At 41.0% G+C, this 18303-nt stretch overlaps 1 protein-coding gene across 1 annotated transcript in view; it reads left to right on the forward strand.

The window, feature by feature from the left end:
* The first annotated feature begins 7722 nt into the window (after nt 1-7722).
* The window catches only part of PIP4P2 (phosphatidylinositol-4,5-bisphosphate 4-phosphatase 2), a 67952-nt gene continuing 57371 nt past the window's right edge, over nt 7723-18303 (forward strand). Inside the window, exon 1 of the mRNA XM_062189507.1 lies at nt 7723-7890. Within this exon, the coding sequence (XP_062045491.1) occupies nt 7785-7890 (106 nt within the window). The 5' untranslated portion in view covers nt 7723-7784. The remainder of the gene's footprint in view (nt 7891-18303) is intronic.

Genomic DNA, 18303 nt, shown 5'->3' on the forward strand with positions numbered 1-18303 from the left:
ATGTACTTTTTGAAGTACCCTCATATGTCAAACAGAATGAAAATTATTTTTAAGTGATGTGATCAAAAGTGTCTTGTTAAGTATAGTGGAGAAAAAAATGAACGCCAACTACGGTGTTTGAAAAGTGCTTTGAAGGTTTGGCAAGAACACATATGTTGGAACTCTGGGTCAAGATCAGGGATTTAAACTCTCTAAGAAATTTTCTGCAACACTAATGCCAACAAAACTCCTATAATGCCCCTCTGGAAACAACTGCTCAGTTGGGAGAGAACTAGGTGGTCTAGCCCTTTCCCATAAGTGTTTGAAGGTAGTACAGGGAAACAGGATTCCTTGTGATTGCTACTGTTACACACCTGTTCCTTAGCCTTCCTGCTTGTCCCTCTAGGCTACTCTGTTGCTTCTCTGGATGCTGACTTACTCTAGTTCTCTGTCTATCTTCCTGGTACCTTCTGTGACTACGGACAAGCCTTCAACTCTCTCTCTCCAACTCCTTATTCTGTCAAGATTATAACTCGGCCTACTGGAGGAGTGAATGAAGTTTCTTGGAGCTTGAAGGTAAAGGTGTTTACCCTGGGCTTGGTAGAAGACTCATCCTTCAAGTTTCCCTAACCTCAGAACCAGTTTCCTCCCTTTCCTGGGTATGAACTGAATAAAGGAACATTCAGATGCTATTCTAAAACACTGTTTTCTTGTACCTGACTATGTCCCTTTAGGATTCTTAGTAGGTATTTCCAAAAGACCTATTTAAATACAGCCCTCTCAGGCTGGCTAAGACATCCTGGACTTTTCACATAGACTGCATACTGAGATCCTACCATACATATATAAGGTAAATGAAAATGGATTAATCAGTCAGAATTATAAATACGTGGGCAGGCATTTAACGTAGATGTTAAGAACTCTCCATCGCACATTGAAGTGATTGAGTTCAATACCCAACTCTGGCTCCTGACTCCTGCTTCCTGATAATGCAGAACCCCTGGGAAGCAGCAGTGATGGCTCAGGTACTTGGGTTCCTACCACCATTGTGGGAGACAGTGATTGAGTTACTGGCTTCCATCTTTGGCCTGGCACAGTCCTGGTCATTGTGGGTAATCAGGGAGTAAACCAGCAGATGGATGTACTGTGTGTGTGTGTGTGTGTGTTTGAGAGAGCAAGAGAGAGGGGGAGAGAAACTGTCATTCTCCATCAAATAAGTAAAAATAAAAGTAAATACAAATATATTCTGACTCATTGAACTTCCAGTTTAGTTTAATGATACCTATTCCATGGTTTTCCTTCAAACAGAATTTAAAAGGCAGATTGAAAAACGAGCATATATATATTTATGCCATATTTATGGTCCAAACATTAATGACACAGTTCACCAATTTTCTCATTTTATTATCATAAGTACCCCCATGAGGGAAGGATAATGTTGTCTCTGTTTTATAAAATAATTAAGCAAATGAGGTGTAGAGGTTAAACTAGGTTAAGCTAAAATCACCACTCAGAGGTGATTTTACCTATAATTCTGATTTCCAAACCCAGGCTCCCTCTACCACAGAGGAGAAAGACACAAAAGTTAGGATTAAAGAGTGGAAGTCACTTTTTGATAAGCACTGAGGAACTTATAAAGTACTTATAAACTTTATAAAATCACAATTAATATATTTTATATTGCCTTGATATTCATGAAAAATACACTGTGAGATAGATTTTAGAATTTCAAATTAAACTCCATCCCAAAAGTCTAGTGTCCCATGAAGAACTCTCCTTTGCCTTTCTCTATCATTTTCCTACACTAAATACTGTTTGCAGCTGTGATACATAGAAAGCCCCAGTGAATCAGATCTCCCTGCACACATGCTACTCTGCATGTGACATTGCCACATCTTCTGTCAAGAGATTGAATTTGTCCGTCTATCCACTTGAATATGAGGTGGCCTTGTATATTGCTCTGACCAATAGAATGTAACAGATGTAACCTTGAACCTGTTCCAAAACTGGACTTATGAGAACTTGCAGCAACTGCCTTTGCCCCACAAAGATCCTATCCTGAGACTGTCATGAATGAAGAAGCCTGGCATGAAAGTGCATTTGGAGAGAGGTTTAGCCAGTCAGCTTTCTCAGCTTAGCCCAGTCTTCAGCTGAACGCCTGTCTAGGTGGGTACAGGCCAGATCTGGTGGAAAACTATCTGGTCAACCCTTAACACTGTGGAAAATAATAAATACGTTGTTATTTTAGTCCACTATATTTTACCATGGTAGATTCTTACAAAGCAATAGATAAATGAAACAGAATGAGGTACTAAAAGTACAAAACAACAGTAAGTTCAATAGGAAAAGTTACAGAAAGTACGAAGCAATAGATACATGTAATAGAGATTGGCATTGCCCTAAAAAATCCAAAACACATGTATTGAATTCAGGGCCAGGCAGGCAGCATGCAGTGCTGAAGAGGTGGAGAGAAATCTGCTGATGAAGCTGGGCAATCAGGTTGGAAACTGCTGTTGGATTCCAGAGAAGAGATGGACCAATTAACAATTTTCTGTGGTAACTTAGAAGGTAAAAAATATATCTAATCAACATGTTGATTTCACTAAAATAATTTCCATGGAAACTACAAAAGTGAAAAGTAGTTTCTTTGAGTGTTTGGTGAGGTATGTTAGGAGAAAGGATATGTGTTCTATTGATGCCATAAAAAATGACCAGGGCTGGTGTTAAGACACCTGTTGGGGCACTCTGGCCTCAGAATCAGCCCTTAAGGCATTCGGATTGGCTGAAAAGCCCATGAGAGTATTTCAGGCATGGAAAGCCAAGATACTCTGTCAAAAAAAAAAAAATGACCTAAATGAAAGATCTCTGTGAGTGAGATCCCAGTGGAAAGAACAGGTCATCAAAGAAAGAGGTACCTTTCTCTGAGGGAGGAGAGAACTTCCACTTTTGACTATGACCTTGTATAAATATGATAAGAGTCGGTGAACTCAAAAGGCTTCCATAGCTTTGGCAACTCATGACAAGAGCCTAGGGTGATTACTGATGCCATAAACAAGAGTGTCAATTTGTTAAGTCAACAACAGAAGTCACTATGCACTTACTCCTCATGTAGGATCTCTGTCCTTAATGTGCTGTACATTGTGATTTAATGCTATAACTAGTACTCAAACAGTATTTTTCACTTTGTGTTTCTGTGTGGGTGCAAACTGTTGAAATCTTTACTTAATATATGCTAAATTGATCTTCTGTATATAAAGAGAATTGAAAATGAATCTTGATGTGAATGGAAGGGGAGAGGGAGTGGGAAAGGGGAGGGTTGTGGGTGGGAGGGAAGTTATGGGGGGGAAGCCATTGTAATCCATAAGCTGTATTTTGGAAATTTATATGCATTAAATAAAAGTTAAAAAAAGACACCTGTTGGGACACCTGTATCCCACGTTGGAGTGCCTGTGTTCAAGTCTGGCTCTACTCCCAACTAATTCCAGTTACCTGCTAATTTATGTACTGACGGGTAACACATCTAGTGTAGATTTTCAGTATAAGAAACGACCTCAGGATAAAATTCCAACAAAAGGTATGACTGTAAAAGCTCTCTTTAACTTTCTGTCTGATTCAGGACAGTGATTTGGATACCTCCTTGAAGAGAACTAAGAATCTGAAGGGCCTCAAATGTGGCCCACCATATTGTCAGAACCTGTCTCGAAAAGAATCGTGCTTGTGGCTTTTGGGGCATGATATTAACTTCACTCAGATTGGCTAGGAGCACACAAGTTATTAAGGATGTTATATCAGTTTGAATTAAAAGTGAAAAAGACATCAAAAAGAAGCCTTTGGAATTTCAACTTTCTCTGAGCAGGAGGCAGGCTAAGATAGCTACTCAGCTGCAAGAACAGGCATTACTTGTGGAGAAGGATGGACTCAATGGGCAGGACTAAGAGTCAAGTAGACACTAGAGTAAATGCAGCAGCAAGGGGAGCAGAACTGTATAAGGGAGCATTTCCTGCTTCTGGGGTAAAGGGTACCAGTGATACATCCAACTGGATTTCAGAATTCTGCTGTACCCAAGGATCTGAACTTGGATTAGACTTATGTGACAAGATAAGTGAAAAGTTGAATTTGATCATCATAATCCATTTAATGTTACTATAAGAAAATACCTAGGACTGGGTAATATTAAAAAAGAGAGGTTTAATTTGGATCATGGTTCTGAAGGCTGGGAGGTTCAAAGCAAAGGAAATATATCAGTGAGGGTCTTCTTGCTGGTAGGACTCTCTGTAAAGTCCCAGGACAGCACAAATCATCATATAGCAAAATAAGAAGCAGAAAACTGGCTATATAACAGACATACACTGGATATAACTGATTAACCCATCAATCCATTAGTCTATGAATAGACTAATCCCATCATGAGGCAGAACCCCCTCATGACCTAAAGATCTCCTAAAGATACCACCTGGTCCCATCTCTTAATACTTCACAACATGGTTTTTTTTTTTTTTAATTTAGTTATTTATTTTGAAATTCAGAGAGAGAGGGAGATATGGAGAGAGAAATCTTTCACCACTGGTTCACTCCCCAGATGGCCACAACAGCCAGCACTGGGCCAGACTGAAGTCAGGAGCCCAGGAGATTCATCTGGATCTCCCATATGCTTGGCAGAGACTCAAACAATGGACCATCTTCCACTACTGGATTGGAAGTGGAGCAGCCAGGACATGAACTGGTGCCCATATGGGATGCCAGCATCGCAGGCAATGGCTCAACCCATTATGCCACAATGATAGCCCCTCAACATGATTTTTCATGGGGACATTTGAACTATAGTATAAGTATAGCAAAATTTCAAATATGAGACTTTTGGGTGTTGGGAGTTGGTAAGTATAGTTTGCCTGTGAGAGAGATGTGAATAACTGTGACCAGAGAGCAGATTCTGGTAGATGGTTATGTAATAGTCTCCCATGAATCGTACTTTCCTGTGTTACACGTCCCTTTGCAATGTGACATTGTTGCTCCTCTGTGAAGAGGTAGAATCTATTTCTCTGCTGGCCTTGTAACTTCCTTTTTCCATGAAAATGGGCCCCTGGATACCCAGTTTTGGGCAGGTGACAGGCTGAGAAGGCTACCAAGGATGGAAGAATGTGATACATGTGAGATTGTTAAAGAGTCAGAGTCTAGATCTTAAGGAAACCCCTGGCTTCCCCCTTATCCCTCTTAGAACACTGCTTAGACTAAGCATGTGAAGAAGCCTGAAAAGACGACTCCAGGGAGATACACAGACCAGCCACCCCAGATGTCCCAGCTGAGCTCAGCCCCCCGCAGAATCCTGCTGCCTGAGCAATCACAGATAAATCTGAAGAGAGTAGTTACCCAGTCAACCTGTACAGAATCATGAAAAACAAGCAGTCGTGTTACTTTTAGCCACTGGGCTTTTGTAAGGTTTGTTCCTCAGTGGTAGATAACTGAAACAGCAGCTTGACCACATGACATTTCATATATTACTGGTTTATATGGAACTTTTACTCCAATAGATGAGAGGTGGCAAAGCATTATGGTCTGATCTGATCAAAATAACTTGGATTGGCAATTATTTAATATTGATTGAGTAACCATAAATCATGGTATAATCTTTAAACTAGAATGAAGTGAAACTTACATAATAAATTTTTTTTTTTGCTTTTGTGAAACAATATTGCTGCAAATACTTGTATAATGGGGAACATTTTGTAGTGTAAGAATAACTGTCATTAGCTTTAATGAGTTCTGCAATGAATAGAAAAGAAATATAAAGAAGTATTTAAAAAAAAACCCCAAAACCTTTCTATTGATCATTACCTGAGCCAAAGAGAAACCTTAGTAATAGAGATAGACTGGAACAACAACAACAAAATTGGTCAGTAGAATGCCAATACTGTCACATCTTCACCAAAAAGTCAAAAGAAATGCTCTTAACTTTAGTGCCAAACATTTTGTCCTAATAAGATTCTGGGACTGACTATGATTTATTCAATCATTCTTTTATTTGAAAACAATATTGAGTGCTTACTAAAAGTTCCAGGCATTATGCTAGATATTGGCGATACAGTCATGAATAAGATAGATATGGTTTGTGACCTCATAAATTCAGTTAGGAGTAGAGTATGTGTTGAACAGAAAAGCAAATATAGTATTAAAATGGATGGAACCCTATAACAATAAAATTTTGTTTATTCCTCTTATCATTTCCCTTAACTGAATGGCCTCCAGATAGCAACTGGGAAACACTGCTATTCACTTTACAAATTCTAGTCCCTTTTGCAGGAAGTGCTACATCTTGATCCTTTTGTTGCTAGGTTCCTGGAGACATACACATGCCCCTGGGTTACATTATAAAGGGGATCTTTATATTCAGTCTTGATGTCACTAACCCACAGAAGATGCTAAATAATAGAAAATGCCATTCTTTGATTTTCCCTTGGGATTTCCAGCTGATGCCTAAATGGATTTTCTGGAAGAAAGGCTGTCTTCAGAGGACTCTTCTTAATGTCAGTGAGAGTAGCTTCAAATGTATGAAGTCTGCTTTGAAGTCTACTGCAGGGACTGCCTGACTCGTTTTTGGTGTGTTTTTGACTGTGCTCTCTCAGGCATCTCTCAGGACTGTGATGGCGCCTACACAGTGTACTTACAATAATAAAGGTTTCTTGAATGACTTAAAGAGTTGTTGTGGGAAAATTATCATTTTAGCCCATGATTATTTTCCTATTGCATTTTTATTCGGGTACATTAAAAACTTTGATTTGTTTTTTATTCGTGTAAACCATATTATTATAATATGGTACAGCATCCAAAAAGTAAAGACAAATAAAAAAGTATAAACACAGGAAACAATGCAAGAACTCTGATAGCTTTTTTTTTTTAAATATATTTTACGTGTAAAGATAATTTTTAAACATCTAAAGAAAATTGTTTTTAACTGTCTTACATCATTAATAAACATGATTATTGTAAACATATCAGGGACAATATGGAACAACAGAAAAACACTAAAACTGAAACCCATTTTGTAAAAGAGCACTTGTAACAGCCAGCACAGGATGCGTAGTTTCAATGCTATGCTACTAGAGGGCAGACAATAATGCCAGCACTCAACATTGGTAAGAATATGGACCAGTAGGGAAAGCCATCGCTGAGGCCAAAATTTCTTCCTCTTAGACAACAGATGTTGCAAAGCGATTTCATCCCAAAAGCAGAACCTGTCAAGGAAGACTTGACATCCCTAGGAATGAGCTTTCTTCCTATCAAAGCTGCAAAGTTTGATAGCCAGGAGTCCCGGCTCCTGCCTTGGAATCGACCCAGAGGCCTTTTCTCTTGGCCCTTTCTGGAGGCTCTTTATGCGTTTCTTTTCTTTAAAGCGCACACACACACACACACAACAAAAAAGGAGTTACCCCTCCATCCCATTCACCCCGCCCTTCGCTGGGTCACTTGACCCCTTCCCTTCTTCGCATTTCCCAAGCTCTCCTCCAGCGCTCCTTTTTCTCCGACGGGCTGGGCTCCGGCTCCTCCACTTCTGCCCCCTCCCGTCTCCAGGGCTCTTTCTTTCTCTCCCCTGCCCTCCCCTCCCCCAGCCTTGCCGCGGGGCGTGCTTCCCTTCCCCCGCCTCCCGGGCTCGCACCCTCCCCTCCCCCGCCTCCTGCCTTGTGACACATCCCGGGCCCTCCCGGAGGCGGCAGCAGCGGCCGCCGCGGCAGCAGCACCAGCCGCCACCTCCACCTCCACCTCCACCGCAACCCGGCTCAGCCTCTCCCCGGCCCGCCGCCGCTGCAGTCATGGCTGCTGACGGGGTGGACGAACGCTCGCCGCTGCTGTCAGCATCCCATTCGGGGAATGTCACTCCCACCGCCCCACCGTACTTGCAAGAAAGCAGTCCCAGAGGTAAGGCCAGCGTAGACCATTCTCCTTTGCAAGGAAGAACCTAGAACGACTAGGGCGTTTAGCTTAGAGAAGGAGGCCAGCCTCTCTCTCGGGCTGGGGGAGAAGGATGCTGACTGTGTCTTCCCGATCAATGCCCGCTTGCCTGAGAGCTTCACCCGGGGCTGTTCTGGTGGTGGTGGTGGTGGTGGAGGAGCGTGTGTGTATTTCACCACTTCTTACCCTGGGGTACAGGATATGACAGGAATTTCCCAAGCTGTGCGTTGTGTGTTGCGCGTTGCTGTTTTCAGAGCCGCCCCTAAGTGCGGCTGGGAGGTGGTGCAAACCTTTCACGATCATTCACAAATCCTTTTGCATGGCCGAGAAAGCAGAGAGGATGGCTCACCTTGGCTTCTGTCCTTGAAAGGACTTGAGCTTGAAAAATGTGCATCTCTTAGTATTCACCCACCAATGCTCTGTTCAATAAGGAAATTGCCTTACCGAAATGGGTAGTTAATCAATAGTCGTCATGTACTTGAAATCCCTGCCGGTCCATAACACTCCTACTTGAAAGCCATGGTGTTAGCTTTAGTTGTGAATGAGGGAGAAGAATCTTACTTCTGATAGAAGCGAAGATGGGGGTGTGTTTTTAAGGCGAATTTTGGTTGAGATTGAAATTAATTTCTAAACAAGTAACTGTAGCATGTATTTCTGTTTGCTTTTCTTAAGATAGAATAAAAAATATTTGATGACAATAGGATCTAGAGCAGGAAAGGGGAGATTCTGTTTATGAGCTATCCAATTTATTTGAAGATCTATCTTCTAAGCCTTACTGTTGATTACTATAGCAGCAATAAGGTGGAGTCAGGAGTTATAAAAAATGAAAGGTGAGACTTTAAGAAACCACTTAGGGGAGTGAAAAGATTGGCCAAATATGGCACTGGCAAATGTAACTTAAGTGCATTTCTTTAGGGGGACTAAATGAGAGTGTACTTAAAAAAACCAAGGGGACAAGAATTAATACTTTTGAAAATGTGGGCAAGTCATGCTTCTCATAGCACAACTTTTTGTAAGTTCCAACCTGGAATTGGAGTAGCTGTAGAGCAGGTTGAACTTGTTCAGTGTTTGAAATTTCCATTTAACACTTCATGACTTGAAATCTACTTAATCCACACTTAACAAGGAGCATGACAAGGAAAAAGAGATATAGCTGAGAATAACCCAGTGCTATTGATGACCAGTAATGCTTGCTGATCAGCATTAATTAAATTTACATCACAGGCCACCCAAGTGGTGGGGGTTTCTTTAATGGGTCAGTTTGATATTAATATTTTACTGTCATCTAAACTGTATGATATCAACTAAGTTGAAACACTCATTAAAGAATGTTTTGACTTCATCAATTCAGCCCTTTAAGACAACTTGTTAAGAGACAAAGTTTGGATTTAAGTAATCATTCTATAACATATTTTCATACCCTCTCTTTTGGATCTTCTTTGTAAATTTTTAATCAACTGGTGGTTAACTTATTTCCACAAAATGGTAATATTCATGGGCCTATTTGTGGACTTCCTTACTGTTTGCCATATACTTCTCTAATCTCATTGGGCTCCTACACACACAGTAAATTCAAGTTCTATTCAGCTGCTGAGAAAAAAATCATTTCATTTCTAGAAAATTTATACCAACCAGAGGAATCAGTGATTTAGCAAAAAGTTTCTTCCTTTTGCTAGAATAAGTTTTTGTCTTAACTGGTGAATGAGATAGGATATTAGATCATTACAAACACTAATACCTATAAAACAAGAAGCATAACTGAGAAGTCAAGCCACTTTGTTTACATTCTGACAGAATATCTTTTCTTGCTAAATAACAAATAAGCATCTTCATAAATATCATATTAGCAGGATCTAATTCTAGAAGAGTACCACTATTCATTCCCTCAGTAATTGATTGGGCAGCAGCACAAGGTGCCAGGCAATGCTTCAGGTGAACAGATCCCACTGAACCCTTGCTGTCGTGGAGCCTATATTGTAGTGGGAAGAAGGAACTGGTAAGCACATGACCGAATTACTACAGATAGTGAGAAAAATTCTGTCATTAGACCAGATATTTTTAGTAGTTTGTGTACAGAGTTGATGGTTGGCATTCAAAAGACCAGAAATAGAATGTAATTTCTGATAATGAACTTTAGTTTATATATAATACATAATTTATATAGTCTACTCTCGGTATTCATGGGGGATTTATTCCTAGATGCTCTGTGGATACCCAAATCCGTGGATAATCAAGTCTCTTATATAAAAATGATGTAATATTTGCACATATCATCTATCATATGCTCCCATATGCTTTAAATCATCCATCCATGCATTACTTATAATACCTAATACTATGTAAATAGTTTGTAAATGGTTGTTTCCTTATTTTGTTTAGGGAGTAATTACAAGACAAAAGTCTGTGCATGTTCACTACAGATGCAATTTTTTTTTTTAAGATTTTATTGATTTATTTGACAGGTAGAGTTACAGACAGATTCAGAGAAAGGTCCTCCTTCCGTTGGTTCACTCCCCAAATGGCCACAATGGCTGCAATAGCTGGAGCTGTGGCAATCCGAAGCCAGAAGCCAGGTGCTTCTTTCTGGTTTCCCACGCGGGTGCAGGGGCCCAAGCACTTGGGCCATCTTCCACTGCTATCCCAGGCCATAGCAGAGAGCTAGATTGGAAGAGGGGCAGCTGGGACTAGAACTGGCGCCCGTATGGGATGCCAGCACCTCAGGTGGAGGATTAACCCAGTGTGCCACGGCGCCGGCCCCATACAGATGCAATTTTTTAAAAAGCATATTTCTTATCAGCAGGTGGTTGAATCTGCAGATGCAGAATCCATGAATTCAGAGGCCGAATGTAATTACTCAAAACTTTTATCTAAAGAAAAAGAAGTCAAGAGATAGAGTAAGTGAATATTTTCTCCAGCATGACCATTTGCTTTTTATCACCTTCTAAAGAACAGGAATATTCCCATACCCAAGATGAAATATTCCATTTCAGTTTGAAACTTGTTGGAAGGTTTATTGCTAGGCAGGTTATTAATAGTGTAGCCTGTAATCCTCCGCCTTGCGGCGCCGGCACACCGGGTTCTAGTCCCGGTGGGGGCACCGGTCCTGTCCCGGATGCCCCTCTTCCAGGCCAGCTCTCTGCTGTGGCCAGGGAGTGCAATGGAGGATGGCCCAAGTGCTCGGGCCCTGCACCCCATGGGAGACCAGGAGAAGCACCTGGCTCCTGCCATCGGATCAGCGCGGTGCGCCGGCCGCAGCGCGCCAACCGCGGCGGCCATTGGAGGGTGAACCAAAGGCAAAAGGAAGACCTTTCTCTCTGTCTCTCTCTCTCTCACTGTCCACTCGGCCTGTCAAAAAAAAAAAAAAAATAGTGTAGCCTGGAGCAGTCAGTATTATGCACTGGGTTTTAGCACAGGAAGAATCATGTGTGGTCTGTGTAACAATCTACCCGTTTCCAATGGAATGCTTCTAGTGTTCTCTACTGTCAGAACTGGATTCCTGCAGAGTAGGGAAATCACTTCTTTCCTGACTGAAGTGCCCCATTTGGTATTCTTGGTAGCTTTTTTTAAGGCAGAGAAATTAAAGTCAAAGACTTTTAGGCCCATTTGAAAGGAATATGGTAGATACTCCACTGAACATACACAGTTTGGATGTGTTCATAAATTCCTTTATATGGGCTGCTTTTTTTGGTAGGATATGGCAAAAATTATCTTTAAATTTATAAGATCTCTATGAAAAATGGTTTATAATTGAGGCTATCTAATTATCTATGCACAGTGTTGAATATCGGAATGTATTTTATATGTCACTGTAATTCATAAAGGGAAAATAATTTGTTAAATGGGCAGTTTGATTTACTTGGTTTATTTGTTTTGTTCATTCAGCAAGCCAATATCTGGGTACAGGACAAGCTCTGAGGTAGTAGAGTAAAACAGAAATGACTCCCCTTCCAGTGTAGTGGAGGTATTGAAATGTGAATGACATAATCACACAGCAAATACACAATGCAATGGGAATGAAATGGGGCTGGATATGGATCCAGGAGCCTTAAGAGTATATATTGCTGGCGCTGCGGCTCAATAGGCTAATCCTCTGCCTGCAGCACTGGCACACCGGGTTGTAGTCCCGGTCAGGGCGCCAGATTCTGTCCCGGTCACTCCTCTTCCTGTCCAGCTCTCTGCTGTGGCTCGGGAGTGCAGTGGAGGATGGCCCAGGTCCTTGGCCCCTGTACTTGCATGGGATACTAGGAGAGGTACCTGGCTCCTGGCTTCGGATCAGCCCGGTGCACCGGTCCCATTGCGCTGGCCGCAGCGGCCATTGAGGGGTGAACCAATGGCAAAGGAAGACTTTTCTCTCTGACTCTTTCTCTCACTGTCCACTCTGCCTGTCCAAAAAAAAAAAAAAAAAAAAAAAAAAAAAAAAATCAAAGAGTATATATTTAAGATTTAACCAGATTAAAGGAATTAGAGAAGGTTTTCCTCAGGACTGATTGTGATCAGAAGGTTAATTTGGCCAAAGGGAAACTGGAAGAACATTCTAGACAGTGTGGGCAAAGCTTTTTGAAGGATGGAGTTTGATACATACAAGCAACTGAGGGAAGGCCAATGTGGCTAAAGTGGATGCAGCCGTAGGGGAAGTGCTGCAGGATGGATTGAGGGGTAGGTGTAGGTGATATTATCCAAAAACTCTCTTCCCCCTCTAAAGAATTTTGTCTTCTAATATTCAAGTCCTTTTGTAGATCCTCCTCATGAATTTGGGCTGCCCCAAGACTTGATTTTGACCCCTAGAAAAAGGTAGAAGATGCACTGAATGACTTCACAGCCTAGGTCAGAAGACATTTTAAAATTTTTGCATTGGTGTCTTGTAAAGTGCACTCTGGGAAGAGTAACTAGCCATGAGAAGTGGATACCCTGAGACTGCCATGCTCTGAGGAACTCCCAGTGAGCCACTGGGAGAGGCTTCATGGATGCTGTCCAGCCCTCAGCCCTGGGAGTGAGGTTGCCATCTTGGATACCCATCTCAGCTGAGCCTTCAGATGGCTCCAGCCCTACCCAGATTCTTACTACAAACGCTTAGTAGACTGTAGATGAAAGGCATCTAAGTGAGGCTGAATAACCTATAGAATCATGTGCATAGATAGAAAACTGCTGTGTTAAGCTACTAAGAATTTGAGTGATTTGTTCTGCAGCAAAAGATAACCAGCAATGAATATCAGTCAGTCTGCCATATTGTTGATCATGTTAAGGAATGGTGTCTTAAAAGAGGGGAAGAGGATGACTGGATTCACTTTATTATTGCTATTGTTAAAAATTGCTCTATAGATTGAAGAATGAATTGAAAGGTAGACTAGAACAGGCCACTTGTTTGGCTACTTTAATAATTCAGGTAAATTCAGTGAATTGCAGTAATAGCTTGAACTCAGATGGTGATAGAGTGGAAAGAATCACTATGTTCCTAAATCTGTATATATGAAATGTGTGAAGTTTGTATGCCTTAAATGAAAAAAAGAGATGTGAGAGATGGAGAGACAAGGGATGATGTTAGGAGATGGCTTGGACAGAGCTTGATGATGGATTGCATGTGAAAGTGAGAGGGAGGTATCAGGGTTACCCCCTAGAATTCTGGCTTATACACCTCAGTGGTGTGATTGCCTGTACTAGGAGAAGACCAGAAGAGGACCAAGTTTGGTGAATACAGATAATGAGCTTAGTTTTAGATATGATATATCTCAGGTTTCAAATATCCAAGAAAGCATGTGGCGATGGGATCTATAATTGTAGTGCTAAGAAATGAGGCCTGGGCTAAAATATGAAATTGTGCATTATTTATATGTTGGTGAGAGTTAAATATACGGATGTTGATTCAGAGTTTCCCATGGCCCCCCAAGTATCACCGGATGTGGTATGCTGAAGCTTACATGTGCTGAGGTACTGATTAAAGCTTTCTGGCCAGTGGCCTCCAGCTCTGAGTAGCCATACAAATATTGTAATATTTCCATGTGTACCAGAATGTGAAAAATGTCTGGGACACTCCATATGATACCACACAGGGAGAAAGAGTAGAGTAAGAAGAGGAGAGAGCCTGGACAAAGTTTTGAAAAGCTCCTGTATTTAATGAGTAGATATATAAAGATGTACCTCACTGCCAGCAAGGTAAGATGAAAACCAGGAGACAGTAATAGCAGAGAATCAAAGGGGAAAAAAAATACTTCAAGAAAGTAGTTATCAAGGGGTCAGTGCTGTGGTGCAGTAGGTTAATCCTCCGCCTACGGCACCGGCATCCCAAATGGGTGCCAGTTCTAGTCACAGCTGCTCCTCTTCCGACCCAGCTCTCTGCTATGGTCTGGGATAGCAGTAGAAGATGGCCCAGGTGCTTGGGCCCCTGCACCCACGTGGGAGACTGGAAGAAGCACCTGGCTCCTGGCTTTGGATCAGCGCAGTTCTGGCCATTGCGGCCATTTGGGGAGTGACCCAACGGACGGAAGACCTCTCTCTCTGTCCTTCCCTCTGTAACTCAACTCTCAAATAAAATCTCTAAAAAAAAGAAAGAAAGTAGTTATCAGATATGCCAAAAGCTACAAAAGGAACAAAGCAGATAAGGACCAAAAATGTCTTTTGAACTTAGTGCTGTGAAGGCTATTAGTGGCTTTGATGAGAGTCACTTAAATATGTTTATATTCAAGTCCTTTTTAAGAAATTGCAGAATTACTCATTTCATCTAATGTAAGAGTCTAATATACCTTATTTTAATTGCAAAATCACCTTGAATAAGTTTAACTTCAATGAAGAGATTAATATTCCTTTACATTGAAATACATTTAGGTCTTTAGGAAGTACGTTTGTTCTTTAGAAGGCATTATTCCTTTCACTTTTGTGAAAGTATAAATTTGAAATTATTTGAGGCAATGTTTTCAGTAACTAGAAACATAAAATAAATTGACTCCTAGTTTGTGAGATAAGTTATTTAAAATGCACTCTTCTACATTCTTAAAAATCCTGCAGTACGTAGATGGAATTTTAGTGACCTTCTCATGGTCCACACCTGTAGAAATCAGGCTAGAGATAGTGCCTTAGTCTAAATTGGGGGTAAGATCTCAGTTTTTTAGGAGTCTGTTCTTGTACATTAGACTAGTCATTTACTAACCTCGAGTCCTTGATTATATTTTGGTGATCTTTTATTTTTGAATGTCCTTGCATCCTTGCAGAACTTAACAGTGACTAGAAGAGATAATGCAGACCTACAGACCCATACCACACGCACAACCATTGTAAGGTTAGATTAAATTCTCTATTTGCCAAGGATTCTGAAAGTAATGGAAGCCAGGTTGTCACAATGAGCAAGAAAGATGTAACATAATTGAGAGTAGTTTCCTGAAGCTCCTGCCAGGCCCTTGTAGGGTGTGCACCTGCTGTATCTAATGAACTTAATTTTGTTCTGTGTTAGTGCTATGTTTAAGGAAAGTTTCCAAACGTTCTTGAATCAAAAGCTGCTTCACTAAGCCCATATCCTTATGAGCCCAAAAGTATATCTGTTTGCCTTTCCATTATTTGGGCAAGCCCGATTCCTGTTACAATTCTTTTCCATTATTCTGCCAGCAACAGCCTACAGGATTCTTTTATTCTATTTTATAATGCCTACATTTCCTTTTTGTTCTACCCAGCATCTTTAAAACATTAATCAATAAATGCTTCATTCATTTGCTCATCCTTTCAAGTATTTGAGTGCCTACCATACTATTCCAGATACTGAGGAGCTTATATTCCAGTAAGAAATAGATAGTAAACATCACGAATTCAGAGAGTGAAGAAAACAAAGCGGAGTTTGGGGATAGAAAGTAGCTGCCTGGGTGGGGAATGTTTCAGAAGCGTGTTCAGGAAAGACAACAGAGTTGACTGCTCAGAGACCTGAAAAATGAGTTGGAATCAATTATTTGCAAGATTTAGGGGATGAGTGTTTCTGGCCAGCTTCTAGCAAGTGTAACACTTTTAGTTTTAAAAATAAGGAGGACAGTGGGTTAGAGCATGGTGATGTAGGGAAGGTGTGGTAGCAGAGGTCAGAGGAGTAGACTAGCAAAGACTGGGACAACTTTGTAGGCCACCATCAGAAGACAACTTCGTGTTCTGAGGATATGAGAAGCATGGTTTTCAGTAAAGGAGAGTGATGAAATGCTTCACTTTTAAAGGAGAGAATCCTGGTAGGTATATGGAGAATGGATTATAGTGGTGCCAGGATTGTGATGGAAGAATCAATAGGCTAATAAGATAACAGACTAAACTGGAGGATGTTAGAATGGAATGGGCAAGAGGTGAAGGTGGTCTGAGCCAGGGCAGAGGTGATGGAAGTACTGAAATTGGTTGTATTCAGTACATATTTTAAACACAGAGCAACAAGACTTGCAAAATGGGTTGAATCAGTGGAAAGGACTCACAAATCTCCAAACCTGACCTAAGCAACTGGGTAAAAGGTTGTGTTTTTATCTGAGAAAGGCAAACAGAAGGAAGAGTTGACTGTGCAAGGGGGAGAGGGAGTGGAAATCAATTCTATTTTAGACATGTTGAGTTTGAAATGCCTTTTGCCATCATTCAAGAGGAGCTTTCGAGTAGGCAGTTGGATGTACAAGTCTGGAGTCTGAGGAGACCTTGGAGTTGGAGAGAAATCTCATTCAGCAATTGTGTACTGAAATATGTTCAGATTTCCCTCTGGGGAGAAGGTGCTCTTTGCCTCCTGTCTATTTCCAAGGAAGCTGAAGACTCTCTCTTCAGCAGTGGCAAACTTTGAGGGTAAAGCACTCTTAAAATTTTGCAGTATTTGCCAGATGGATACAGATGTGAAACAGATGTTTACAGATGTTGAAGAGGAGCTGCAGGATGTGTGTACATAACTCTCTTTGAGGGCAATAAGCAAGTATCTGGGAAGTGATCCAAGTGGTAACCCAAAGGGCAACCCTAGTCTTCTATTTTGGGGAAAATCAGACAACCCAGGATACAGTTTGTGCTCAGCCATTGTGTGCTCCATATTTATAATGACTAAGAGGTATTGAATAAACTGGGAATGGCATCTCTTTCATGGCTTCTGAAGGAGAGGACCTTCTTATTCTTTTCTCTTTTTTGAGAAGACTTCTGTGGCTCTTTTTTTGTTGGGAGGGCAGTGCGGATGCAAAGGAGTTAGTGTTGCTTTTGTGCTTTTTTAGATTTGTTCCTTTTCTCCAGTTTCTGTTGTAAACTAGGCTGCTTCTTTTTTTTTTCTATGAGTATACAAAATATGTGAAAAAGTATGTCTGACTCTATTCCCTGGACTTCAGGTGAGTTTCTCAAGTATTTTATAACTAAATCCCTTTTCAGTCTCAGGGAAGATCTACCAGGAGATGTTTGACCAGGGAGACCAGCAACTTGAGTTATTTTTTATCTCTATTAGTTACTACCTGTTTAACTTGGACTAATTGCTCTGTGTCTCAGGGCCTCAGTTTTCCATGTTTGTCAATGGAGTGGCTGATGAGGGTACTTTAAAGACAACTCATGGAAAATGCGCATTATCTTTTAATTCCATTTTCTACAAACTTTTTGAAGTGCCCTTGTCTTATGTGCCCTTTTGTGACAGAGTTGTTCTTTGTGATGAATCTGGATACATGTAAGAGAATACATCTATCTCTTGTGTTAAAAATGTTGGTGCTTATTGTCTCTTCTTATGTCACTCTCTCTTTTTTTTAAAGATTTATTTTATTTATTTGAAAGACAGAGTTACAGAGAGGCAGAGAGAGAGAGAGAGAGAAAGAGGTATTCCATCCTCTGGTTTACTCCCCAGATGGCCACAACCGCCGGAGCTACACCAGGAGCCAGAAGCAGGGGCCCAGGGACCTGGACCACCTTCTGCTTTCCCAGGCCATAGCAGAGAGCCGGATCAAAAGTGGAGTAGCCAGGACTAGAACTGGTGCCAATATGGGATGCCGGCACTTCAGGCCAGGGCATTAACCCACTGCGCCACAGCGCCGGCCCCACATCACTCTCTTACTTCCCATATTCCTCTTGCGCTTAAGTTTCTATTTTTTCCAGGACCCTTTTAGAAATTGGAAGGGTGGTGTATTGAACATTAAAGAACATTACATAGCTCTTTTATGAATCAGCAGCCAAACTAGGATGCAATGTTTAATTCTTCTATAGAATGTATTTGCATGAGCTATAAGACTTGTTAGGGCATTTTCTTCTGAGCATATATGTTTAAAGGCAAAGGCAAAAATCTTTCTTTTCACTCTTGCTGGGATATTTAAGCATGGTAGATTCACAAAATGGGTCTTAAAACAGTGTACAAGAAAGCCCCAATTTGTTCGACGTTTGCGTGTATGAATTCGACAGAGAGAGAATTTAAGGGAAGGCATGTTACAAGAA

Source organism: Lepus europaeus, chromosome 4 (assembly GCF_033115175.1).
Source record: "Lepus europaeus isolate LE1 chromosome 4, mLepTim1.pri, whole genome shotgun sequence".
Classification (NCBI taxonomy): domain Eukaryota; kingdom Metazoa; phylum Chordata; class Mammalia; order Lagomorpha; family Leporidae; genus Lepus; species Lepus europaeus.